Source organism: Corylus avellana, chromosome ca4, assembly GCF_901000735.1.
Source record: "Corylus avellana chromosome ca4, CavTom2PMs-1.0".
NCBI classification, from domain to species: domain Eukaryota; kingdom Viridiplantae; phylum Streptophyta; class Magnoliopsida; order Fagales; family Betulaceae; genus Corylus; species Corylus avellana.
In genome coordinates this window covers 317095-343065 of record NC_081544.1, presented here as the reverse complement: position 1 = coordinate 343065, position 25971 = coordinate 317095, and the positions used below count along the sequence as shown (strand labels likewise).

Below are 25971 nucleotides of genomic sequence, written 5' to 3'. Positions count from 1 at the left end.
GTTCAAAGCAGCGTGGTAGATCAATACGGTTATAAACTATGGTAAGCAGCAAGAAAACATTTGCCAATTCTTGTCGTTCAGCTCTATCCATGTGCAACCTCCGCAGATTGCAAAACGAAAGGAGAACTAACTGTCCAAATGTAAGGTAGTAATATGCAGAAACGGAAGATAATATGCACCAAGATCAAACCAGAAAATTGCATAGACATAGTATTACTGGCTGCCATTCACTATCTAAAAACACAATTCCCAGTAAAATTAGACAGAACTGGTAGCAAAAGTAGCAAAACTTGAAATCCGAAGTTCATCTGCAATCATTCAAATTCATAAACTAAAACAAGACACTGACTTACTTTCAAATTGTACTGAGAAAGGTCTAAACCTTTTCACCTCTGTTTGATTGGTATTAATCACCAAATTCAGAACCTAGATTTAAACTCTAGCCCTCTTGTTACTGCAACTTGGGCACTTGTACTGCTTGATATGCTCGGCCTTCGCAGGTGTAATTTTTACACATTTGCCATGGAACCATCTCTCACAAATATCACAGCAAATCCAAAATTCGTCAGTACCATAGTTATCCCCACAGGCCCCACAAGTTGCACCCTGTTCATCATCTTCTTCATCTTCTTCGCCACTCTCATCCTCTTCCTTGGGTGGAGGAGACATCTTCACTCCCTTGGGCTGGGGCTCAGATTGTCGGGACTGCTGTGGGCAACATCAAAATAGAACGCAGTGAGAACTTTACACGAAGGAAGCATAAAAAATGAACAACTTCTGTTAAATCAGCAATTTCTTACCGTCTTTCCACTTAATTTGCTTTTGCTACTGTTGTGAGTAGCAGATTGGTCCTTTGATTGCTTGACATTGCCTGTCACAACTTCAAATATGGTTGGGAGATCATTTATCATCTGAAAAAGCCTCTTCCTGTAAATGCGAATTCCAAACAATATTAGAAACACCTACTTACTGTATTTGATCATATATACTACACAATTGTGGGTGAAATGTAGCTACTAATTATTGGCTTTATAGCAAGGGCAACATTTTCTGCACCTATGGCACGAAAGGCTTTCTATATTATACAACACTGGAGCAAGCGTAGCACTTTTTTTCTTAGTAAACAATGGCAATATTTTGTAATCAGCCCAAAAATTATATATGCAAATAATTCACATCAAATTTCAATGTCATGGGTACATCAAGAAGCCACTGAGCAGAAAACTAAGACAAGCTTACTATCATGAATTTTTTTTACCTAAAGAAATTCAAATATACAAAGTAGAATGAATAATAAATTACAAAAATTTGTCCAGGAAAATCAATCGCAATGGTTATTTTTGTTATTGGTGAACCAAAAAGACTCATAAATAAAAGCATAACTAACAAGACAATGAAGCTCCAAAAAATGTGCAAGCCCATCATAAATCAAGCATGATATTCTTCTATCACTTCACTTCAAACTAGCTTTTATGTGTCAAAAAAGGAACCAAACGACTTACTAAGCTCATGCTGCAAAACTTCACCAATAGAAGCACTCTGATTGCAAAATAATTCACAAACAACCCTTTTCTTGTAGATCTAACTATATAAAAACTTCAGGATTTTCGTCAACTTGACTAATCCATGGCATTTTCATCCTAACTTCCAGTATTCAAACAAGGAAAGATGCCCTACCTTCACCTATATTATATACCTGCGGCCTCATTCCTACATTTTCCAACTCATGAAAATTACAAGGCAAGGATAATCAAAGCATACAAAAAATACTTCCAACAACTCTGAATGTTAATGAAACAAGGACAATGAAGGCTTACTAGAAATTCTAACTCCAAAAGAACACATGTTTTACTCATTCGATATATTGGTGTGCACAACAAAGATTAAAAGCAAAAAAAGGAGAGGAATAATACTGGATGAATATCAGTTAATCATAGCCCTTTCCATAGCAAATTACTTTTAAGCAGCAAGAGAGAGTATGTATGTTGAAGAAAGAAGAGAAGGGGAAATCTCAAAGCAACCTTACAAAAAATAAAAATTGGATCTTCACAAATTATAAATAAGTACAATTTAGAGGGCCCAAATAACTGGATTTTCTCCCACGAACTATTTGCGTCAATGGATTAGTTCAATCCAAAACTTGACACAATGCATGTGGTTGTTAATGAAGTTACCAAATTCTGAGGGGTCTGTATCAATTTATGCCTAATTGCTCCGCTAGTAGCTCTTTTGATCATATTTTCTAAATGAACCAGAGACAATCTGAATTGATCTTGTAAGAGAACTGCCCCATGTTAAGTGATAAAAGTGACCTAGATATACAACAAGAATTCTTTTTGCAATAAATTTCCTTCTAAGAACTCATGACCCAAATTGAGGAAAAATGATCCTTCCACATTCATATTATTTCCTTCATACACCAAGAGTGCATCTATAACACAAAATCATAGAATTACATGACTAAAATGATGTGATAAATAGATAACTTACAACAAGAAGTAATATACAGACAAATAAGGTACAAGCCTTCTCAAGTTCTATAAAAAGAAAAAATCACATCGTACAAATCTTCTTGGCATGCTTGAAGACATGGAGACAGACATGGTAATGAAACACAGAAGATATCTGACGAAGCAATTGCCAAAAGCCGAGATGTAGAACACAGCTGCACATCAGGCATACATCCATGAATGCATATATACATGCATAATATGTATACCTTCATACAACTTTAATAAATAGGGAAGGAAATAAAGGAATATATGAAGGCTCCCCCGAGAGTGGCTTTTTTTTTTTGTGGACGCAGCTTTGAGGATTGTGAGAGTGGCGTGTTTGAGGTGAAGAAGTTGGCACTCAATACTCCGTGTTCATGGAGCATGACTTGGTCTCACCCGCATGTGTCTACATTTTTTGACTTTTTAAAGCTTTGTAATTATTTTTCTAGTCACTAGGAGTTACTTTGTATACTTCCTGTGTACTTGGGTTGTGCCCCTTTGAGGGGTTGATAATACATATTACTTATCAAAAATATTTTGTGCCAATCATCTCGCTTAATCATGAAGAATAGCATACCAACACCAACACAAATCATTAAGTTGATCCAAATTTTACAGGTGGAGCAAGCATCTTATCAACAGTTTAATCAAAAAGCATCTCAACAGTAGAAACATTGAGGCAAAAAAAAAAAAAAAAAAAAAACAGAAAGAACCAAGGCTACCAAAATATTAGTGTCAGTTAGAAAAACCATAAAAGGGGGTTGATTTTTATTTTTAAACCTTTCTTCTTTTTTTGGCGTGGGGGTGGGGATCAAGATACTGATGTGATGAAAATACATCATTACATCCTCTTCTCGTTAGCATTTAAAACATCTTTGCAAATTAGAGCCAAGAAAATGTACAAATAATTTTTAATACACAGCATGTAATAATAAACATAGTCAAATGCAACGTTTATGTTTAAGACAATAAGCTAAACATTAGATTCAATATTTAAGAATATTTGCTTGATGACTAGAAAAATTGATTCCAATTTTTCCATATCTTTGATATATTAATTATGTATTAAGTAGATACGGCTGAATTGAGGACATATCCAAAATAATGTTAAATTCAAATGCAAACAATGTTTCAAGCATAAATATAACATATTTTTCAAGTAAGCGTCGAACTGAGACAATATTTCTCTCTTTCTTCTTTTTTGGCAAGGAAACAAACTAACATGAAAGGAAGACAGATGGAGCCAATTGAAAATTAAGATTGACAGCCAGGAAGTCTTGGGTCAATATAACATAAAACCAGAGTGATGATACCTATTGCTCCCTACAACAGATAACAATTCATAAAGTAAGAGATAACAATTTCATACCTTTCGTTCTTACCAAATCCGAAGCGTGCACCAAAATAGAATGCAACAGCAAGCAACCACGAATCACTGTGAACTGCAACCAGTGATAACCAGTCCTTTTCTTGCATCCCATCCCTAGCAAAGTTAATACCTAATGCTGGCTCAGGAAGCTCAGGAGGCACTTCCTCAACGGGCAGATTAACTTCCCATGTCTCATTTGGAAGTCCATATAGACACAAGTTCTCCTTCTCTGAAAGTACAACATGAGTACATTAAAAAACAAGACTACACTCTCTCCAACTACCAATGTAATCAAAATCATGTCCATGCCACTGGAAGTTTTTTACATCACCAAAAAGAAAAAAAAAAAAATACTAAATAACTATTAAGAATGCACGAGGACAGTGTAAAATGACAGTAAAGTTTCGAATATATTGTGGAGCTTCTAGGACCATTGGGATACACGTTCAACAACAATCAAAGAGAGACAAAAGAATGATATCATAACCATAGTTATGGTATCAATTGGATCTCTTTACAACTTAAAAGATAGAGGTAAAAGTAATAACATGATATGACGTCTCCTTTCAATATGACAATAGAAAAAAAATCACAATCATAAAATGGACCAAAAAAACTGACAATTCAGAATGCAGAACTGATATTACTTAATCATTGAAATATGTCAGCACATCAGCTAATTAGAGAGCAGTAAAATGCAGAAAATAATCAAAATATATAGCTGGACAAGTTATGAATAGAAAGAATACATTGAAAGATTACAACCGAAACAACAGTGTACCCATACTAACATAATCTGTCTACATGTAGGAAAGTTTGCTTCCAGTTTTATTTAGTTCAAGTGAGTTCACCTAAAATTTGAAGATTCAACTGTACAAATATTTTTGATAAACATTATCAAACACCATTCAAAGTCGAAAACCTAAATATTTAAATTTATGAAGTATACATTTGGGACCTCCACAACATAAAAAAGTAAGCCATTAATGCTACAAATAAAGATATTCATATTTTCTATGTCGCTTTCTTTTCGTAATGGTGGTAGGTAAAAATTCCTTATTTCCATACAACATAGAACAAGAATAAACCAGTAATCTTCATAAGGCCTCAGTACATTCAATGTCTTTCACAATTATTCATCAAGCCAAAACTGTGTAAAGGAAGCTATCATAATAAATGTATCATATGACCAAACGCATAAATTTATTCATGTACCTATTTCTGTTATTGCTTAAATGAATTTAGCAAATAAGAAAGTTTTCAGTTCTCTAAGTAATACAAGCCCAAAACAACACTATAAATGACATGTATATGGAGTAAACTCCACAGAGAAATTGTGCATAATCATTATTAATCTCATTTTCTCTCTCTCTCTCTCTCTCACACACACACACACACACACACCCTAAGTTTCCATGAAGATTCATGGATAATTGCAGGAATCATGAGTATACTCTACGGTTGTAATAGCACATTGTTGAAATCACATTTTTTCACCAAAAACCAAAAGCTAAATTCCCACTTCTATTTAACTTTCTAGATTATGAAAGGACTTGAAAAATGGAAAAGAAAAAAAAAATCGTACTCAAATGAGAACAACATGCAGCAAAGGTCAGCCAAAAGAGGTGCAACAAGACATTTATCAATCCCTAAAACAACAAACTCTTTAGTGAACTGTCAAAAATTACTGATACAAAAAAAAAAAAAAAGAAAAAAAAGAAAAGCCCATAAGCTGTTACCAACCAAAAGGCCCAGTGAACACAGTACATCATCAATTGCAGAGTCGCAATAAAAGAACAAAAGGCAAAGATTCGTCACAATCCCTAGTCGCACATAATGAAATATAATTCAAAAGAAGAAGAAGAAGAAGAAGAAGAAGAAGAAGTAGAAGAATTTAAAAATGACCCACCGGGATCGCACTGCTGGTAAAACTTTTCGACATCTGCAAATTCAACCCCAAGGAAATAAATTAGCAAAATTTGCAAAAAAAAAAAAAAGGCAAACCCGCAGAGAAGAAGAAAGAAGAAGATGAAAGCGGAGAAGAGTAAGGTACCATTCGTGAGGGCCTTGATCAAACCCGCGCGTCTACCCTTGAAGTCTTGGAAGACCTCCTCAACTGTTCTCGGTATCGGATGCGGTATTCCCTCCATTCACTATCTCTCTATCTCCGTCTGTCCGTCTCCGTCTCTGTGTGTCTCAATTTTCAATCCAATTTCCCTAACACAATCGGAATCCAAATGCTGGTATTCTCGGTTAGAATTTGAAAACCACGTAGATTAGGGTTTCCAATTGGGCTTCCTTAGGGTTTCTTCTTCTTCTGCTTCTTTAATATTCCAATTTGGGAAACAAAAAACCCCTTTTATCTGGTGGAAGTCTTGGTATGAATTTTGGGAATTACAACGAAGGGTGGGTTATGACTTTATAATGATAGGATGAGATGAGAAGAGAAGAGATGAGGGCTACCCTCCGAATCAGGGTTTCACTGCTCTTACCCGCATTGCTATTTCCTATTTGCTTCCCCCCCTCTAATCCTTTTATTTAAGTCTTAATTGGTGGGGTCCTCTCTATCTTCTTCTCTTTAGGGTTATAGAGTCGTCCACTAAAATAATAATAATTATTATGGGGCTCCTTATATATAACAATATATATATATATATATATATATTTATTCAAACAATCTTTTGATTCTGATTTTCTTTTCCTGAACCATGTTTGACAAGAATTTTGTTTGTCCTTTGAATTTGCCCTTTTCTTTCTCGCAAAATCACGTCCAATCAAACTTTCTTTTCATTTTTCCGAATTACCCCCCAACCCCAATTGATGGATGTTGACAATGACAAGGGTTTTTGCTGCTCATTTCACAATTTATTTATTACCATACTTTTTTTACATTAATTACTCAATAATAATTATATTTTTTCACCTTTAATACATTATCACTTTAGTTTTCAAAAAAATAAAAATATAGTATTCATAGAGATAGAGTCACACCTATTTTATAGAGATTAGTGAGTGACATGATAAGTTTTAACTCACTAACATAGTATAGTATTTATGTTATATGAAATAAATATAATAAATAGGGGTGGAGGAGAGTAGCATTACTCTTTTTGCTACCATAACAACCGTGTTTTAATGCTATATATTATAAAGATAAATTTACCAAGTATGTGTTTTGTTTTGTTTTCCTCGCCGTCCTTATGGAATAATAAAATAAAGTAATAAACTACACGTCGTCCGTTGCCGACCCGCGCTAAAACCCTCCCTGACTAAACGGTGCGTTAAGCTGTGTTGCGGGAACGATGAGAAAACTATGAAGATCAAGGAAACTCACTGCTGCTGGATGTTTCCGTGAACTCTGCTTTCATGCTGTATTTTCTCAATAAAAAAACCCAGAAAAAGATCCCAAGCTCCGGTGCTTTTTTTTTCTCTGTATCATCATAAGAATCATCTTTCTTATTCTCAAGTCCAGCTACAAAGAACTCTTCCAAGAAACCTGATTAGTTTCACTTTTCCACAGTTTGCACACTATCTGTTTGATATAAATCTTCTATGTATTGTGACTAGAAGAGAGCTTTCGGGTATCTTTTATAATCTTATTGGTTTGCATTTTTTGTTTTCGTTTTATGTTCTAGTTGAAAAATATAATGCCTTTGGTTGCAGGGAGTGGAACTGTGTGTATATTTGTATGAATAGGAGGTGGCTATTAGAATAGCCAATATTTGGGCATGTCTAACTCATGGGTTCGAGCCCTTTCTGTCCGTAAGAGGCATTATGGTCTTGTTGGTCTCCTCGATAGGAGCACCTCTATACGCAACCGTGTGACTAACCCAATCCCAAATGTCTTCAAAGAGAGAGACCGCCTTCATTCTATAGCACAGTCTCGTCATGCTATCAAGATCACATCAGGTACAAGTTCTAGTGCTCTCTTCTTTTCCTTGACCATAATATGTGACAAGGTTTGCCAAATCTGTGGTTGATGATGATTTTTTTTTTTTTTTTTCTCAGAGTCGCTATTTAGTGGTTCCTTTAGCAATAGCAACCCTAGGACATCTTCGATTTGGAATTGCTGCAGGTCAATCTTGAGCTTGCCTTCACCTAGTCTGGTTCAAGTTACAGTGGGATTTTGCACGCTGACTGAAAATGAACTGTCGGATTCTAATTCATGCAATGATGCAAGTGGCCATTTTGAAGAGTCACATTTTGATTTTGAACCTGATCATGGGGATGATGATGTTACTAAAAAGAAAGTTAAAGGCATGTATAGAAAACCAGTGGACTTCACGAAAGTTGAAGTAAATTTGCTTCCAACTGTAATGATTGTCGGGCGCCCAAATGTGGGCAAGTCAGCATTATTTAACCGGTCTGTTTCAATTTTACGTGCTTAGCTCTCTGTTGTTGTACAAAATTAAATTTAGTATTCTTTGGAAGATTTTGATGCATTTGATATTTTTGTTTCTTGTTGATCATTTTTGGTTAATTTTAGCTTAATTCGGAGGAGGGAGGCTCTTGTATATAATACACCTGAGGATCATGTTACTCGGGATATACGAGAAGGTGTTGCCAAATTAGGTGATTTGCGATTTAGAGTATTGGATTCTGCTGGCTTAGAAACAGAAGCATCTTCAGGGTCTATTCTTGACAGAACTTCAAGAATGACTGCAAATGTGCTAGCAAGGTCTCAGATTGCAGTCTTCCTGGTAGATGTGAGGTCAGTTTCATGAATGACTTTCTGATTTTTTTTGTTTTTTTTTTTTAATGTACCAAACTCATTTTAATATGAAAAAATAATTTCTAAGTTGGAAGAACTCAAGGATGAACTAAGAAGAAAGTGAATTTTTTTAAAAGCTTTATGTTAAAGAAAGAATGATTTGATGTTGTCTTGTTACATTTTGTTATTTTCTAGCAAGCAAGTAACCATAGGGGGCTATTTGCTGTATCTAAGATAAGTGTGTATCAATAATGCAATGAGGATACAATTTCTAAGTTGGGAGAACTCGAGGATAATTTGAGAAGAAAATGAAAAATTTAATGAGTTTTTATTTATTTATTGTTGTTAGGTCACATTTGTTTGTTTTGTAGTAAGCAAGTAACCCTGGGGTTATTTGCTGCATTTCAGATAAGTGTGTATCAAATAATGCAATTTTAATTTTTTGTATGCCGTGGAAATAGGTTACTTGTGATTGACGACAGAGCTGGTGAAATTAGGGTGTCTTCTTTTCCTTTTATTCTCCCTCCCCCCTTCCCACACCCCAAAACACCTTAAAATTTCATATCTCACTTTGAAATGTATACAAGACCTACTTATCAAAGAAGTGTATGCAATACCTTGGCTGCTAGTGTGCGTAATTTTGTTCTCTTTTGGCTCCTTTGATTTGCAAATTTCAATTTTTATTTTATTTTTTTACTTTTATCTTGTAATTAGAGCTGGACTTCATCCCCTTGATATGGACGTTGGAAAGTGGTTACGCCGACATGCTCCTGGAATCAAACCTATAGTAGCAATGAATAAATCTGAATCACTTTTTGATGGTAGTAACTCTCTTAAGGCAGCTGCTGATGAAGTCTATAGGTTAGGATTTGGGGATCCTATTGCTATATCTGCCGAGACTGGACTTGGTATGACAGAACTTTATGAAGCTCTTAAGCCTATGCTTGAAGATTATATGCTTCATGTCTTGAATGGTAAGAAAACTTCATTTTCATGTAGGATATGTCATCCAACATTGAAAAATTTGCTCTGCTTCTATCAAGGCCTTTTCATTATTCGGACATCTTTAGAATTTAGACCTATATACAATCATGAAATTGAAATCTTGAATATAGTTCTTTAATTGTTTTGTCATCATCTTCAATTATTTTGGATAAATCATTAGCTAACCCTACTTCGCACTTCTACTACTGCTAGATGAAGATAATCAGGGCAATAGCAAGGAAAGTAGTCCTAGTGAGGTTGAGGAAAGTAAGGTGCCATTACAGTTAGCAATTGTAGGACGGCCTAATGTTGGAAAGTCAACCTTGCTAAATACATTGTTACAAGAAGAACGTGTGTTGGTGGGTCCAGAAGCTGGTTTGACAAGAGATTCAATTAGAGCTCATTTTGAATTTCAAGGGAGAACAATATATCTGGTAAATATCATTTTTCCTCAATGTCCTCTTTTTAATTATATGATGTTGTTGCTACATTTTTTATTCTTTAATTTGATTTTTCTTGTTTTATTTGTTATTTACCCTCTCTTTTTGATTATGAGTTATTGCCACTCTCAAAACTAAGAACTGATGGTGGATTTTCGTCATGCATGGTAATGGTTTATGTCCTATTCACAAGCTATTTGTATAGTCGGTGGACTAAAAATTTTACCTAATTTTTTTTTTCTGAGCAAAAAAGGGGCAGGCGGGGAAAAAAAAATCTCACCTATTATTACTGTATTTTCTACCCAAAGTTTGATAGTGTTCTTAAAGCCCATACACTGTCCTGGCAGCCACTAATTTATCTCTATCTTGAGTGGCTTAATTTTTTTAGCTCTTTTTATTGATGTTTTTCATATTAATGGTATTTTTATTATCCAATGAGATATTGAGCACCTGGCTTTGGATTTCGAGGTCCCAGTAATAGATGTCCACAATGTGTTATATAGAGCCTGGTCACTATAATTGTTTCCAGTTATGCTTTCAAAATTGAATTTTTAAAATTTTTATCTTCAAATTCCAAGTACATTGTTTGAGGTTGTTGCTTATTTATGTAGGTTGATACTGCAGGCTGGTTGCAGAGGACAAAACAGGAGAAAGGAGCATCATCTTTGAGCATTATGCAGTCAAGAAAGAATCTAATGAGGGCTCATGTAGTTGCTTTGGTCCTTGATGCAGAAGAGGTGTGTCATTACATTATGTTGTTCTTTCCGCATTTTCTGTCATAGTGTGATGAACCTGTGATTGTCATTTGACATTATAGATTTCAGTTAAGACGCCAAATTGCAGTTTGAGCAGGAATTTTACTGTTGATATAGTCCTGGAAAACACATACCAAAATGTGGTACACTTGTTTGAGAACCCTAGATTAAGTGATTCTATCTTTATTCTACTTTTGATTTTCATTTAATTTTGATAAAAGGTGAAACATGAAATACAAAAAGTAGAAGTATAATAAATATAACTAGGGTCATTTTAGTTCGAGCAAGAATACAAGACTTGGGCTGATTCCTATTTGACAGTTTTATTATATTTAATTATGGTTGGTTCTGTGCTTTTGATTGCTTGATTCCTATTTGACAGTTTTATTATTATTATTATTATCATTATTATTATTATTATTATTATTGTGTTTAATATAAGTAATCATCATAAAAAGCACGAAGGCGCAATCCAAGTATACAAAAGATACACCTATCCAGAAAAGTAAAGAGACTAAAGAAAATCATTAAAAGTAGGCAAATTGACAGTCGAGAGCTTCTGTCCAATGGAAAAGAGTATTGAGGAAGAAAGACTTTAGCTCCACTATTGTCCTTGCACGGTCTTCAAAACTTCTACCATTTCTTTCCCTCCAAAGACACCACATTAAATATAGTTAATTCATTGATCATTCTCGTACAAGTACTCCTTGTGGAAGTGGCTCATTAGTTTTGTTATATTCTCCCATCACACAACATTTTGGAGCATGTGGTGTACTGTATTTAGTTGCTGACTTCTGAACCAAAAATGATCTATGTTTCATATAACGTAATGCTGGAGTTCATGCTGTTGTGTCCTTCCCGAGGCTATCCTGCCCAGAGTGATGAAAGTTATTAGTGAATTACTATTTGTAAGACCAGTGATGGTTTTCCACTATAGAAAATGACAAGAAAATGATATGAATATAGTGGGAAAGCATTTCTAACTTCTTCTCGGGTTTTTTACATGAGATATTAAACAAATTGTTGACTTCCATGCAAGACAGTAGTTAAAGCAATTGAATGATGAAAATGGCAATTTTCACATAATCCATTCCCTGCATGAATTTGTGTTTATAACACAATATCAATTTTATAACTGGGGACATTTCTTTGCTATTTCTATGATGTCTTTTGCTATAATGTTCATTCATCTGATGATCAGATTGCAAATGCTAGAAGAAGTATGAGTCATGATGAAGTAGTTATAGCAAGACGAGCAGTGGAAGAAGGGCGCGGTTTGGTTGTGATCGTGAACAAGATGGATCTTCTAAGAGGAAAACAAAATCATACTTCATATGCGAAGGTCATGGAAGCTGTTCCTCAAGAAATTCAGACAGTTATACCCCAGGTCTGATGACTTACGATAAAGTTACATAACTTATTGCTTAGGCACCTGTTATTCTTTTATCCACACATATGCATGTTCTACTTTTATATATCCAGTATCCCACGTTTGATCTGTTGTGATTGCAATCATTTTGGATTTTGTTTTCATTGCAAGTAACCTGCATATATCTAAGTCAGAACTGGTTTAATGTAGTATCCTTTTGTTCCTTTTTGGGAATTCTCTAATGTTCTGAAAGTTGATACTAAAAAAGGAATTCTCTTCTCAAATATGACCTTGATAGAGTAGAGTGCAACAAAAGAAAAATATTCAGACATACTGCATGCCTGGCATTTGTGCAAATTTAACCCTTCGGGGAATTTCCAGGAATGAAATGACTGAAAATCATAGACTTGCAATCTGATTGGAATTGGGATTTGATAAATGTTGGATTTGGTTACTTGCAAATGACTTTTCATCTACAGTACTATAATTTGAGGTAGTGGTCTAAGTCGTTGACAATAGGGTTTTAGCAACCTTATGATGCAGGTATTTATTACTCCTAAAACCTTTTATATCTCAGCCTTTCACTGTGCTAAGAGGGACACATGATAGTCATGACTTCTTATACGCTAGCAACATACAAAGTGGTCAATAAAAGTAAGATATAATTCAAAAAGGCAGTAGCAAGCAAACATATGACCAAACTAAGCATGAAAAACCTTTAGTTAAGACATGATTCTCTCATCCACAATCCACTGCATGTTCGAACAATCCTTTCAAACTTTATTTTCACATGAATTAATAGATTGCAGATTAATAATTATACAATTTGCGGTGAATCTTGCAGAAAAAGAGCTTGAGTTTTGTAGAGGATGATGCCTTCAAGGTTATTAATGTTTTTCTCTGTTGGTAGGGTTAATTTGTAGGCAGCATAGTGTGGAATGCTACTCTTCTATGTATAATGTGGACTATGGGGGTGGTGTTGGGGGAAGGAACTATAGGACCTTTAGTGGTGTTGAGCTTTCCACGTTTCTGCTTAGGTCTTTATTTTTGAGGCCATTGTATGGATGTATGCTTATTTTTTGCTACGTTCTGATTTTTCTTTTTAGATATTATGGAGAAGATGAATTTTAAATGTATTCTTTTGGTGAACCTTCTGTACACGTCCTGTGCACTTAAGGTATCTCCTCTTTCTATGAAAACTCATTATTACTTACCCCCAAAAAAAAACACCGAGAGAAAAGGAACTCGAGTTTTGCAACTTATTCTTCTTCTTCAATGGGACATATGAGCGAGATGTTATGGTGTACATATCAGTGTAAATATGTGCTAATGTCATACTAGTTCTATTGGAAGACGGGATTAGGTGTTATATAATCTTGTTGGATCGATTCAAATGTCATAACGTCTTCCCATATATGGTAATTTTTACCTTTCAATTTTGATACTCAAGAACCTTTTAAGATCAAATTCTTTGCAAATCAAAGCAGTACCAATACCATTGTAGAATCAAGTAGTATGGAAGAAGGAAAACTTTCCACCTCCCCCCATCACTACAGATGAAAAAAAAAAAATCAGGTTCAAAATTTCTCCGACACCCTCAAACTTCCTAACTCATCATCGATGGCTCTGGTTCAACCCCAGACCTCAGTCCGTAATACTTTAAAGTGATTTCTGATTTAAATGTAGGTTTGAAGTATTTGACCTTCAAGTAGATGATGTGATTTCTTGTATTGCCATCTCTGCCTTACAGATTTGATATTAAAATTGATGATAAGGTATTACCGTTTAAGCTTCTGGAAGATGTGAACCAAAGGGCATACATGGATTGTTCAATTTGAGGATTTTGTCAGATTGGATTTATAGATTGGGCATAAAAAGAGGTGCATTTTAGGAAGTGCTGATACACATAAACCTTACTGTTAGTTTCCCTTTTTCAGCATAATCTTTTAATAACAAAAGAAGCAAATGTTGATGCAGAAAAATAAATTAGGACATATAGCAAGTCCCAGATAGGGTGGATGAAGTTGTGTTTTTCTATATCATTCTACATAACTTTTATAATCGATCTGTGTTTTCTCTTCAATCTACTTTTACTCTTTTTGGGAATTAATCGAACCATGATCTTCAAATGATGATAAATTAGACAATTTAGCATTGAAATGACTTATCGGCAGGTGACAGGAATACCGGTTGTATTCATTTCAGCATTGGAGGGAAGGGGCCGGATACCTGTCTTAAGTCAGGTTGTTGATACATATGAAAAATGGTGTTTAAGATTGTCCACAGCTTCTCTGAATCGCTGGTTGCGTAAGGTAATGAGCAGGCATTCTTGGAAACATCAGGTTGCACAACCCAAGATCAAGTACTTCACCCAGGTGAAGGCCCGGCCACCCACTTTTGTTGCCTTTGTGAGTGGAAAGAGACAGCTCTTGGATACGGACCTCAGGTTCCTAACAAAGTCATTGAAGGAAGACTTCGATTTGGGTGGAATTCCCATTCGGATAATGCAGCGGTCTGTCTCAAGAAAAGGTGCAGACAACACTAGCAAGAACAGCCAATCTTCTGGCAGACTGCCTGACAGGATAATGTCCGACAAGAGAGGTGTCTCTGGTTGAGTGCTATTTCAATATGAGGTAGAGGAGATCGATGAGTTTGATCCTCCAGTTTTCTCGATCTGTAGTTTAAGGCTTGTCAGATGGATGCTGAAATTAAGTAATGATCTTATGGTGGTAATTATTACTGGCCTAGCTTGGTTCTTCAGTAGTGTTGGCTTTTTGTTTAACCATCTAAAAGGAATTTGTTTGTATGATTAGCAAATGTAAAATTCATAGCTAGAAACAAAGTGAAATGGCGGTAATCATGCCTTTTATTGCTTTCTTCTACGCTAAGATGATTTTTTTATTTTTTATTTTTATATGAATGTATTTCACTGGGAAACAGACTCACTGATATATTCCCCAATTTTCAGATCCATCCAGGACACTATATCTATCTAAAGCATGCAGAAGAGCTGAAATAAAAAGGTTTTATATTGAAAGCAATATTTATCCGAATATATATGAAGGGTAGGGTTTAGATGCCTCTTGCGTAACTTAAGAACCCTAGCTAGGCTTCCTCACAAAATAATAATAATAATAAGGAAAGAAATCTAGTTTCAAAAAGGATATTTTCTCTCCTATAAAATTTAATTTAGAGTGTATTAATGGTCTGCTGTCAGATGAAACTTTTTCCATACTTGGATTTCTTAATCTCAATTAATATATAGGGAACAAAATTTTGACTAATCAACATATATAGATCTACACTAACATCATCGGTACGGTGAAGCTATATATATATATATATATATATATATATATACCTGCTTAATTCCGTTTTGGTCGAAAAAGAAAAAGAAAACAGCAACTAATTAACAAGGTTTGAACTGAACCAAAGACAAATCTAAATTTCGCCATCCATATTAATTAATTGGCCGAGAAATTTGTTTATGTTAATTTCAAGAGTTTTGAAAAATGTTAGTCGTCGTGTTGTCTTTTTTTTTTCTTCTTCTGGAAATTAGTATATATATATATATATATTGAATAGTATTTTGTGTTCTGAAAAGTGCTTTAGGTTTAAAAAGAGAAATTAAGGACTTTTTTTTTTTTTTTTTTTTTTTGTGGAAACTTTTACCAAACGTAACCTTAATTAATTAGCCCTATATATTCTCTTCTAAGAGTTGCCGTTATTCAGAAATTTCCTTATTCGGCAAACCACGTTAAAATCCTAGGCTTGCTTTTTGTTCTTGTTATTTTTGCTTCAAACTCACGTCAAACCCCGAGGGTTTTTCTTCTTCTTCTCACAAGGAACCGATCCCTGTCCTCCGCATCCTCTGTCCTCACTCTTATTCTTTGTCTGTCCTTTCTCATATATATATATATATATATATAGGAGAAAGTATTGGATTACATCTCAGCCCTCATAATATACCTATACATGTACGATTTTCTCACGAGGAGAATCTAAATTTGTTTTTTTTTTTTTTTTGGTATTGTTTCTAACATAGTTGTTCTTTCTTTTTGCAGTCTCTTTCAAGCTCTTTAAGGGATCACATATAGAGACCTTTATTCTTGTTTCTGTCCTTACAACGGTATTGTCCTATATATTCCTTTATAAAACAGCTCTCTACTTATGATTGTGTTTTTAGCACTACTATTTTGCATGCTAAAAGTGCAATTTAAATCAAATCACAGAAAATATATTATTTGGGACTATTTTTTTATTTTATTTTATTTTTAAATTGAAATTTGAACATGTAGAAAAATCTGCAATTTTATAGGCCAAGCTTCAAGTTTACAAAACAATTAACGTTTTCAAATTGCTCCCTATTTTAAATCGCATGCCCTAGCTGCTAATATATCTTTCTTTTTCCTTGAATTGAGTATAAAAATTTTAAACGGTATAATGCATGCATGTCTATATATATATATGTTCTTTTACAACCGATTTTGAAGACACCCTGTTGGCCGTTGTTGCAGTTGGCACAATGGCAAAGCCAAAAGAAGATTTTTCTGTGAAGGAGACCTCGCCGAACATCAGCGCCACGAAGGACACAATGGGTCCCGCAAGGGCCTCCGATCTGACAGAACAAATGCACTTCTTGTTCGTGAAGATCGTCAAAGCCAGGTATCTGATAGGCCTTGCTGACCCTTACGTTGAACTGATGCTCGGCAACTACAAGGCCACCACTAAATTCCTTGAGAAGAAGTCAAACCCTGAATGGGATCAAGTCTTTGCTTTTAAGAAAGAACGGATTCAGGCTTCTGAATTTGAGATTGTAGTGAAGAACAGGGCTGACTTGTCCACTGAAATCATTGGTAAACTTTCCTTCACTATTTCCGAGGCCCCTTTGCGTGTTCCACCCGACAGTCCATTGGCGCCACAATGGTATTGTTTTAAATCACTACTTATCGCAAAAGTTTAATTATTGAAATATTTTAATTGAAATTGGAAGTAAATGACATAGGTTCATACCGTATGCTAAATCACCGCATATTCCAAAAGTCGAAGAAATGAATTTAATCATTTAATTTATATTCTAACAGGTATCGATTGGAGGACAAGAACAAGGTGAAGGTGAAGGCCGAGCTGATGTTATCTGTTTGGATGGGGACTCAGACGGACGAGGCTTTTTCCAGTGCTTGGCATTCGGATTCGGCAGCTGTTGGTGGTGATGGTATTGTTCATACGCGTTCCGAGCAATATTATTCACCTAAGCTTTGGTATCTTAGAGTTAATGTGATTGACGCGCAGGATTTGGTACTTAGAGATAAGAATAGGGAAATATTTGTGAAGGCTACACTTGGGAATTTGGTTTTTAAAACTAAGACGATATCACCAAAGAATTATGACAAGCACCCTACGTGGAATGAGGATATCATGTTTGTTGCAGCAGAACCTTTTGATGATGATTTGGTTTTGAGTGTGGAGGATAAGCTGCAGCCTAATAGGGAGGAAAGTGTGTGTTTGGGGAGGTGTGTAATTCCTTTGCTTGATGTTGAGAAGAGGCTGGACAATACTCCTGCCTCTAATCAGTTTTATAATCTTGAAAGGCCTGGAGGAGGTGAAGATCAAAATCAGGTGAAGTTTGCTAGTAAGCTTAACATGAGAATTTCTTTGGATGGTGGGTATCATGTTCTTGATGAATCCACACACTACAGCAGCGATCTCAGGCCAACTGAGAAGCTATTGTGGAGACCTGTCATTGGAGTTTTTCATCTGGGAATCTTGAATGCTACTGGGTTGCCGGCAATGAAGCCGAAAGAGAATAGAACAGATGCTTATTGTGTGGCTAAATATGGATCAAGGTGGGAGAGGACAAGAACAATAGTTGATAGTTTTACTCCACAATGGAACGAACAGTATAGTTGGGATGTTCATGATCTGTGTACTGTGCTTGTAATTGGAGTTTTTGATAATGGTCATGTACAAGTAGGAGATTCACCAGCTCAAAGGGTATTTTTACATCAAAGAATTGGGAAGGTGAGGATTCGGCTATCCACCCTTGCAACTAATCGGATCTACACACTTTCTTATCCACTTTTAGTCTTACAACCTCGTGGGGCAATGAAGATGGGAGAGATTCAATTGGCTTTCAGGTTTTCTTGTTCGTCTTATGTTAATATGCTACATAGTTATTCCAAACCGTTGCTTCCTAACATGCACTACCTTAGCCCTCTGTCTGTGTTTCAGATAGACAGTTTGAGGCACCAAGCTGCCTATTTGATTTCTTCGAGGTTGACTCGAGCCGAGCCGCCGCTAATGAAGGAGGTTGTTGAGTATATGCTTGATGTTGGATCACAAATGTGGAGCATACGGAAAGGCAAAGCCAATTATGATAGAGTCACTGATCTTTTGAATGGTTTTGTAGCTGTTATCAAAGGGTTTGAGCAGATACGCAATTGGAGAAATACTGGTGTAACCGTTATGGTTCACATCTTATTCTGGCTTGTGGTTTTCTTTGACGAATTGATATTTCCGATAATGTTTGTTTTGCTATTCTTGGCTGGGATTTGGCGGCACAGAAAGAGGCCAAGAAATCCTCCTCACTTGGATACCAAGTTGTCTCGTGCTGACACAACAAATGAGGAAGAATTGGATGAAGAATTTGATACATTTCCATCGAAGAAGACGGGTGAAGTTGTTAGAAGGAGATATGATCGATTGAGAAGCATTGGTGGGAGGATGCAGACGGTGCTTGGTGACTTGGCAACTCAAGGGGAGAGGGCTCAGTCACTGCTTAGCTGGCAGGATCCGAGAGCCACAGCTATCTTTGTATGTTTCAGTTTGATTGCTGCGATTCTCACATATATCATTCCTAACAGATTTATGATTTTTCTTGCGGGGATTTATGTGCTAAGGCATCCAAGATTCCGTATTGATCTTCCTTCGGTGCCCCATAACTTCTTTAGAAGGCTGCCTGCAAAAACAGATAGCATGTTTTGACAACTTTAATATATATATACACACACACATGCACATCGAGTACGTAGTTGGAGATGAACTTTTTTGTGGAGTTGAAATTATTTCTTGTAATTGTGGTCTCAATGCTAATGATGATGGCTGAAGATTAATATAAATAGCATTTTTATGAACTTATACTGGAAAATTTAACTGAATGATATAAATAATTTGAGCTTAAATTTTCCATTAATTAGGAAGGATGGACAAAAAAAATCATCTTGGATTAAAGGAGAGGGGGTCACATACACACACACACTTATATATATATATATATATATATATATATATATACACACAAAATGCAATGTGTGTGTGTTTTGAAATTATATTACTTTAGCTTAGACACTGTGTAGCTTGTGATGGCTGCTTACAAATTAATCATGCTTTGGTCTTATATATATATCATCCGTTTTCTTTTCTTATATATCTTTTGGAACCAAAAGCAGTGAAAAGAGCTAGTCGCTAACTTAGCTCAAAAAGTAAAGGAAATTAAAGAGTAAATTCATTTCATGATCTTGTTACCTATAAAAGATATATACTAAAAAATGACGAACATAGTAATTAATATTACATATTGTGATATTGCACAATATGTGATTGAAGAAAATTTGACAAAAGGGTGGAATTGTTAATTAGTGAAGGGCATGATGGGTGGATCTAGCAATAGTACTACTGAGAGGGCAGCAATTAAGAAGCTATATATATATATACACACATTAATATATATCCCTAGGAGAAGTTAAAGCTCTCACAAGCCATTTCCATAACTCAGTACGTAGATAGATATGCACTATAAAATTTAGGGGTTGAAAATACCATCTCCAGAACTAGAGCACTTATAGCGACGGTTGACAAACAACATCGATTAGGTGGAGCTAATTAGATATAAATAATGATCTATGCCTAGTTAATTACATGGGCTATATAGCTTTAAAAAAATAAAAATTAAGAGATAATACCTAGTTTTGGAAGAAAGAAGGCTGATTAATTATAACTATTCCACGGAAAAAAAAACCCTATATAGAGAGCAAAACACTCTCTTCTCTCTCCTCCAGAAATCCCCCAAGCCCATCCTTGGCTGACTTGAAGGAGGCTTCCTCCTTTCCCCCCTTTTTCTCTTTTTCCATTTTCCACCCTCCCCTCTCTTTCTTGCCTCTTCAGAGGCTAAAATCGTCTCTTTGGAGACCCTATTTGCCTCCTTGGTGGCCTTATCTCTGTCCAAAAATTGTAACGGCCCATCCTCCCCCTCCCCCAAACCTCCAACCACCTCCATCACTAGTAGCTCCAAGTTTGGGTTTCGCGTCTTTTTTGAAAGCTTTGGATATGGTTTTTTTTTTGTTTTTTTCAAAATTTGTTCTCTTGTTTTCAGGAAATCTTAGGTGCACAAGAGCCATCCAATTGGGTTCCAGGCGTCTCCGCCATCATCTACCACCAACAATCCACCAATCTGACCACCACGCGTTAATGTGTGTTCGCGCCTACGAGTAGATCTTACTCGCGGGTGCGTGTCCCCCACTCACCACTCTACCTCCATCAACCTTATACGCTAATCTTTTGGTTTCCTTTCCGGCTTGTGGGCCTGTGCGTCATCGACTACTCCATTGTTGCTGTTTTTTGGACATTTTTATCTGCTTTTTAGTTTGCCTTTTTATTCTGTAATGTTGTTGTGGTTATTTTTTGTAACATGTTTGTGTTACTTTTTGGTAAACCCGATCTGGTTAGATTTTAGACTCTTCGTAAGTGAAGTGGTTTTTTTCTTTTCTTTTTGGTTTCCTTTTGGAAACCTTTTTTCCACGGTTATTGTGCATCTAAATCTCCATGGCTTTTTTGAAAGTCTGCTTAGATGCTTTATAGGAGTATTAATACTTCCGATGGTAGTATCCATCAAATTGCGCCGCGGCATAGATTTCTAGGGCTGCATTTGCAGATAACTTCCATCTTCACCTGCTTTGATGAGTTTATAGTCTGTTTATATTGGGTTTATATGTCCTGTAACTTTCTTATGCTTTAATGGATTTCGATTTGTTACCAAAAAAAAAAAAAATTATGACTATTCCATTATATAACTATTTATTTCAAAATTAAGTTTAAACTAATAGGATATGATAAATTTAATCATTTAATTAATAAGTAAGACATAACACATAAAATATTTAATTAAAATGGGGGGTTAATAACAGAAATAGGGTTTGAACTCAGAACTTCTACTTTGATATTATGTTAAATGATTACTTAATTATCCTAAAAGCTTAAACTAATAGGAAAAAATAAATGTAATAATATAATCAATATAGTATATACTTTAAACAATTTACAATGAGAAATGCTATTTTTCCATCTCCTATCCATTTCTATCTATATTTTTTCAAATTCACCATTGGATCAATAGGACCTACATGAAAAATAATGAATTGAAAAAAGAGATGAATAAAAGATATATATATATATATGAAGGAATAACAAGTCTCATGATCTACAATAATATACTTTTCTTTTCTTTATTCCCTTGAAGACTAATATGAACATCCTAGCCCATTATTGTTGGGTGCTTCATAAACATATATCCATCAAGAATATTCCCTGAGATGAAGTACTTAAATAAACTGCATATATATGATGCATGGGATGATGATTAATTTATGAAATATGAAAAGGAAAAGTGAATAAAATGAAATTGTTGATGATAGATAGGTGCAGTACCAGTAGTGTTTTAGGTCATTCCCCAACCTAGCTAGCTAAAGTCTAAATATATATATACTCCAAGCAAAGTCGTTGGCATATATGTGGCTAGAGCTATAGGGGTACTATATATAGCTATAAGCATTCCTTTTTGGAATGTGAATATATATAAGCGCGAGTTAAATCTGGTAAAGAATTGATAAAAGGGTGGGGAGGCAGTAAGTATTATTAGCTAGGTCATAAAACCACACTAGTGCGCACTGCGCATATATAGAGATAACATGCAGACAATGGGATACATATATATGGACCTCTCTACAGCGCGCAATTAGCAAACCCATATCACGCACGCACGCCCGCAAAGTGTGCACATGTGCTTTCCTTGACTTGCAGACTGCGCGCAGTACTGATCATTATTGCAAACTACTATCGATTCACACCTATCTACGTACGTATGTCCTATATACCCTACATGCTTACACTTGTCAGTTAATTGTGTGTGTGTGTGTGAGAGAGAGAGATAGAGAGAGAGAGAGGGAGATCCAATGGTTTATTTCCACAGGAATTCAATTAATTAAGCTAGCTAGTCCACGGTGAAACTGGAACTGAAGAATATTGGAATTAAGCTGGTTCGATCTAGAAATATATACCTCATATGTATATAGCTACATCTGGCCCCTCTAAACTTGTCTGGTTTAGAGGCAGTTCACCATTATGTAAAACATGCATCCACAAACAAAGACAAAATAAGCAACCAAATAAGCAAAATAGGACAGTTTTTTTCCTCTCTCCCTTTCTCAACGTTGGCTTCTGCAATTATTGGTCCAACTCCTGCAATATTCTCCAAGATACCTTTGTCCATCTACCCATGGTGATGATCAATATATGTGCATATCAATCATGCCATCATCATCCATCCTTAGGGTTTTAAAGTACTGAACAATTTGTGTGTGTGTGTGTGTGAGAGAGAGAGAGAGAGATTCCATTTTTGAGGCTACTTAATTAAGGCCTAAAACATCAGCGGCGAAAATAAGTTGTGAAGTTGAAAACTAAGCTCCATATATATATATATATATTGGATCTGGAAGACTAACCTGAATTTAGGCATGCACTAATTAATCTATTTTTGAAACTCTCAATATTGTTGAAAGTTTTTACAAATGCAAGACAGACAACATGCACAAGTTAATTAATTTGAATAAAGTAATTAAGCACCAACACCTTTCTTGTTGAAACACAAGAAAGGGCATCACAAAAACCCTAATTAAGATAGCGACAAATCATTATCTATCAATATTATAGGTCATGAAATATTCTGAAAGTTAATTAATTAACAACATTAATAGAACTTAGATAAATCACTAAAATTAACATCAAGTGTATATATAGTATTATCTATGTGCTAGCTTTGATTACTTGAAGGGATTGGTGTAGTCTCGGTTTGCCGCCTCAGGGATCGGATTCCAGTCCCAAAGTCTATCGGAGAAGGCGGTTGGAAGCACGTTGGGGAGTGTGCTGAGGGGAAGTGGTTGTTGTGATTGTGAATGTGAATGTGATGGCACTGGCACTGGCAAGCCTGAGAATTGGGTGGGGTGATGATGATGATGATGATGATGAGCATTGTAATAGTGTTGTTGCTGACTCATAATTGAAGCGTGAGCTTGTTGGTAATTCACTAGTCTATGAAGATCATCCACAACGTGACTAGATGGCACAGAAGTAGAAGAGCCGGGTGTGAAGATTGGTTGCTTTGAGTGGTGCATCAGCATTATTCCTGCAGCTTCCTCCTCCTCCATTGGAGATTGGAATGAATTGTGCTTGGAAAGCCCAAGAGCTGTCGTCACATCTGAATTACTGCTCCCATCTGTTTCGTTCATTTTTTCAACCTCAATTTGCTGTGATAATTGTCCTCCAAAAGCTTGCAAGTTTCCCATGGAATTGTGAACCGTCGACGTCTGATCAGGCTGCGCCTTTCTACCCGACGACTGAGCCACTCTAGATGATGATGATGATGATGCCCTTGATGGAAGAGAACGAGGGAGAGAAGGGTGGTCTTCAACTCCGGGTCTCTTGTATACGCGGCAGAGTGATATTTCTGCCTGAAACAATAAAATTTTGGAAGCAAGCAAGGAAGGAGAAAAGTTTGTGATGACCTTTTCTGACTCAATTTCATTCATATATATGCACCAACTGTGTAGTAATTAGTTATGAGAAAAATGGAGTATCGATCCTTTGTACATATTAAACATCAAATCATTAAATAATGAGAAATTTGAAACCAAGATTATTGTCAGTAGCGTTTCTGCCAGTCTCTCATCTGTATGGTTTTGTTTTTTTCCTGTGCATGCGCACCTTGCAGCGTGTTGTATATACAAGAAATTGTTGAAAAAACAAGAGATTGTGCTCCAATTCAAGGTGTATTGGAGGCCCTAGGAACTAGGGTTAGTCATGAGGAGACAAAATAACAGGATATATATATAGGATTTCTTTCAAGGCTGCTATTATATATTCTTTTATATATATATATATATATATATATAGAGAGAGAGAGAGAGAGAGAGGTTGATCATCATCATCATCATCGATTCATGCAGGTCATGAGCAAGTGAGATAGATAGATAGATAGAGATAGCAATTAATTAAGTTAAATTATATATATACCTTCTGATAGCGTTCAGTTTCATGATGTGGCAAGCGATACTCGTTCATGATCCAACTGGTACGGATGCCCTTGGGAGCTTTGCCAGAGTAGAAAACTAGGGTTTTCTTGAGCCCAATTGAGCGGAAGTTCTCAGTCCGGATCATCCTGTCAGCTCCGGTTGCCTTCCAATAGCCGGAAGTTGTAACACGGTTGGGTCGATCCCCGTTTCGATACTTGCGGTCTCTAGGCACATAGAAGAACCATTCCTTCTCTCCAATTGCTGCCAAGGCTAATTAACACATACACAAACAATATATACATATATATAGTAATTAGTAAGCGTAAGTAGAGATGGATGGAATAAATTAATACAAATTTTGGCATGCTCCTAGTATATATATATATATATAGTAGTGGAAGCTAGGTATAGGATATCCTTGAGAAAGAGGTACCAGGAAGCTCCCAAGGGTCATAGCGATAAAGATCCAGAAAAGTGATGAGTTCAACGTTGAATCGCTTTCCCTCTACCTTACGGCGAAGGTAGAACTCCACCAGCTCTTCTTCGGTCGGGTGGAAGCGAAACCCGGGCATCACCATATCATGCTCGTGATCATCATCAACTACCGCCGGCTTGTTGTTGTTGTTGTTGCTGCTTTCGTCGTGGCTCATATTGTTTGATGAGCTTATTGTTGTAATTGCCATAAACTATCTTCTCAAATCCCCTCTTTATTTATACACCATGAGATGGAGAAATAGTACCGTACGATTTGAGTGGTGCAAGTGGTGGCCAAAGATAAGAGATGGTAAAAATGTCGTACCTTTCCAAATACTTAAAAATTTCTTCTCTCTCTCTCTCTCTCTCTCTCTCTCTACAGTCGGAGGGAGACTCAGAGGGAAGAAGAAGAATGGAGAGGGGAGTTAATAGAAAGATCTACATAGCTTTCAGGCCCTACAGGGGAAGAGGTGTCTTTTAAGATGAGAAAATGACATCTCACAAATACGACAGGGTGGCCACACAGCCCTCAGCGGTGCCCTTGGACCTTTCTTCCACCATAAAAATTCAAACTTATTTAATTTCCGATGCCACAAAAAAAAAAAAAAAAAAAAAAAAAATGATAAATCGCACTTTTATCTATCTCATTTAATGAAAATATATAAATTTTATTTATTCTACCTTACACACCAAATTATTATTATCAATTATACGAATTAATTAATATTGCCTTTGTCACCTAATATAAATCCTGTATCTTGGGACAACAATATTCTTCATGTATATGTTCAACACCATGAATGTACCACATGCATTTTATTAATGGTCTTATATATATGCCATCTCAATAAAAAAATAAAAAATTGATGATTCCAAAGCTCATGTATGGGGTTTATCACATGATGTTTTTAGGGTAAGAGATATCATCCACATTTATTTATTTATTTACTTTTTTAACTTCAGAGTTGATATGGAGGGTTTGGTGTATTAATTAATATCCCTCGTTCCTAACTTGATCATATATATATAGCAT

The 25971-nt window shown here is 35.7% G+C and overlaps 4 protein-coding genes across 5 annotated transcripts; 2 read left to right on the top strand and 2 right to left on the bottom strand.

Annotated features, from left to right (window-relative positions):
* Positions 1 to 186: 186 nt before the first annotated feature.
* On the bottom strand, positions 187 to 6381 carry LOC132177667 (PHD finger protein ALFIN-LIKE 7). 2 transcript variants are annotated; one of them, XM_059590091.1, is made up of 5 exons: positions 5918 to 6381; positions 5774 to 5806; positions 3865 to 4093; positions 801 to 927; positions 187 to 705 (listed from the first exon to the last, which is right to left on the bottom strand). In XM_059590091.1, exons 1-5 carry the CDS (start codon positions 6012 to 6014, stop codon positions 433 to 435), a joined length of 759 nt encoding a protein of 252 aa, XP_059446074.1. In that variant the 5' UTR covers positions 6015 to 6381; the 3' UTR covers positions 187 to 432. The 2 variants fall into 2 exon arrangements, with proteins under 2 accessions (XP_059446074.1, XP_059446073.1); XM_059590090.1 differs by having other exon boundaries at positions 187 to 708; positions 5918 to 6379.
* Positions 6382 to 7096: 715 nt separating this feature from the next.
* On the top strand, positions 7097 to 15090 carry LOC132177666 (uncharacterized). The gene is made up of 9 exons (XM_059590089.1): positions 7097 to 7445; positions 7528 to 7773; positions 7873 to 8227; positions 8351 to 8575; positions 9290 to 9549; positions 9773 to 9993; positions 10611 to 10736; positions 11956 to 12141; positions 14298 to 15090. The coding sequence occupies exons 2-9, from the start codon at positions 7593 to 7595 to the stop codon at positions 14736 to 14738; spliced, it is 1995 nt and encodes a 664-aa protein (XP_059446072.1). The 5' UTR covers positions 7097 to 7445; positions 7528 to 7592; the 3' UTR covers positions 14739 to 15090.
* A 1558-nt stretch (positions 15091 to 16648) lies between these two features.
* Positions 16649 to 19107, top strand: LOC132177139 (multiple C2 domain and transmembrane region protein 5-like). The gene is made up of 2 exons (XM_059589368.1): positions 16649 to 17049; positions 17208 to 19107. Exons 1-2 carry the CDS (start codon positions 16649 to 16651, stop codon positions 19105 to 19107), a joined length of 2301 nt encoding a protein of 766 aa, XP_059445351.1.
* A 4059-nt stretch (positions 19108 to 23166) lies between these two features.
* LOC132177665 (NAC domain-containing protein 35) lies at positions 23167 to 25297 on the bottom strand. Its single transcript, XM_059590088.1, has 3 exons — positions 24898 to 25297; positions 24466 to 24734; positions 23167 to 23903 (listed from the first exon to the last, which is right to left on the bottom strand). Exons 1-3 carry the CDS (start codon positions 25145 to 25147, stop codon positions 23217 to 23219), a joined length of 1206 nt encoding a protein of 401 aa, XP_059446071.1. The 5' UTR covers positions 25148 to 25297; the 3' UTR covers positions 23167 to 23216.
* Positions 25298 to 25971: the final 674 nt, after the last annotated feature.

Bases quoted from the DNA above. Each gene is read 5' to 3' on its own strand.
- LOC132177667 (XM_059590090.1), bottom strand. From the start codon at position 6,014: ATGGAGGGAATACCGCATCCGATACCGAGAACAGTTGAGGAGGTCTTC. The intron at 5,807-5,917 runs GTACCTTACTCT...TTGAATTTGCAG, and splicing joins GATCAAGGCCCTCACGAATG to ATGTCGAAAAGTTTTACCAG. The intron at 928-3,864 runs GTATGAAATTGT...TCGCATTTACAG, and splicing joins GGATTTGGTAAGAACGAAAG to GAAGAGGCTTTTTCAGATGA.
- LOC132177666 (XM_059590089.1), top strand. From the start codon at position 7,593: ATGTCTAACTCATGGGTTCGAGCCCTTTCTGTCCGTAAGAGGCATTAT. The intron at 9,994-10,610 runs GTAAATATCATT...TTATTTATGTAG, and splicing joins AAGGGAGAACAATATATCTG to GTTGATACTGCAGGCTGGTT. The intron at 10,737-11,955 runs GTGTGTCATTAC...TCTGATGATCAG, and splicing joins TGGTCCTTGATGCAGAAGAG to ATTGCAAATGCTAGAAGAAG.
- LOC132177139 (XM_059589368.1), top strand. From the start codon at position 16,649: ATGGCAAAGCCAAAAGAAGATTTTTCTGTGAAGGAGACCTCGCCGAAC. The intron at 17,050-17,207 runs GTATTGTTTTAA...ATATTCTAACAG, and splicing joins AGTCCATTGGCGCCACAATG to GTATCGATTGGAGGACAAGA.
- LOC132177665 (XM_059590088.1), bottom strand. From the start codon at position 25,147: ATGGCAATTACAACAATAAGCTCATCAAACAATATGAGCCACGACGAA. The intron at 24,735-24,897 runs GTACCTCTTTCT...TGTGTTAATTAG, and splicing joins TGACCCTTGGGAGCTTCCTG to CCTTGGCAGCAATTGGAGAG. The intron at 23,904-24,465 runs GTATATATATAA...TTATTGTTTCAG, and splicing joins AAACTGAACGCTATCAGAAG to GCAGAAATATCACTCTGCCG.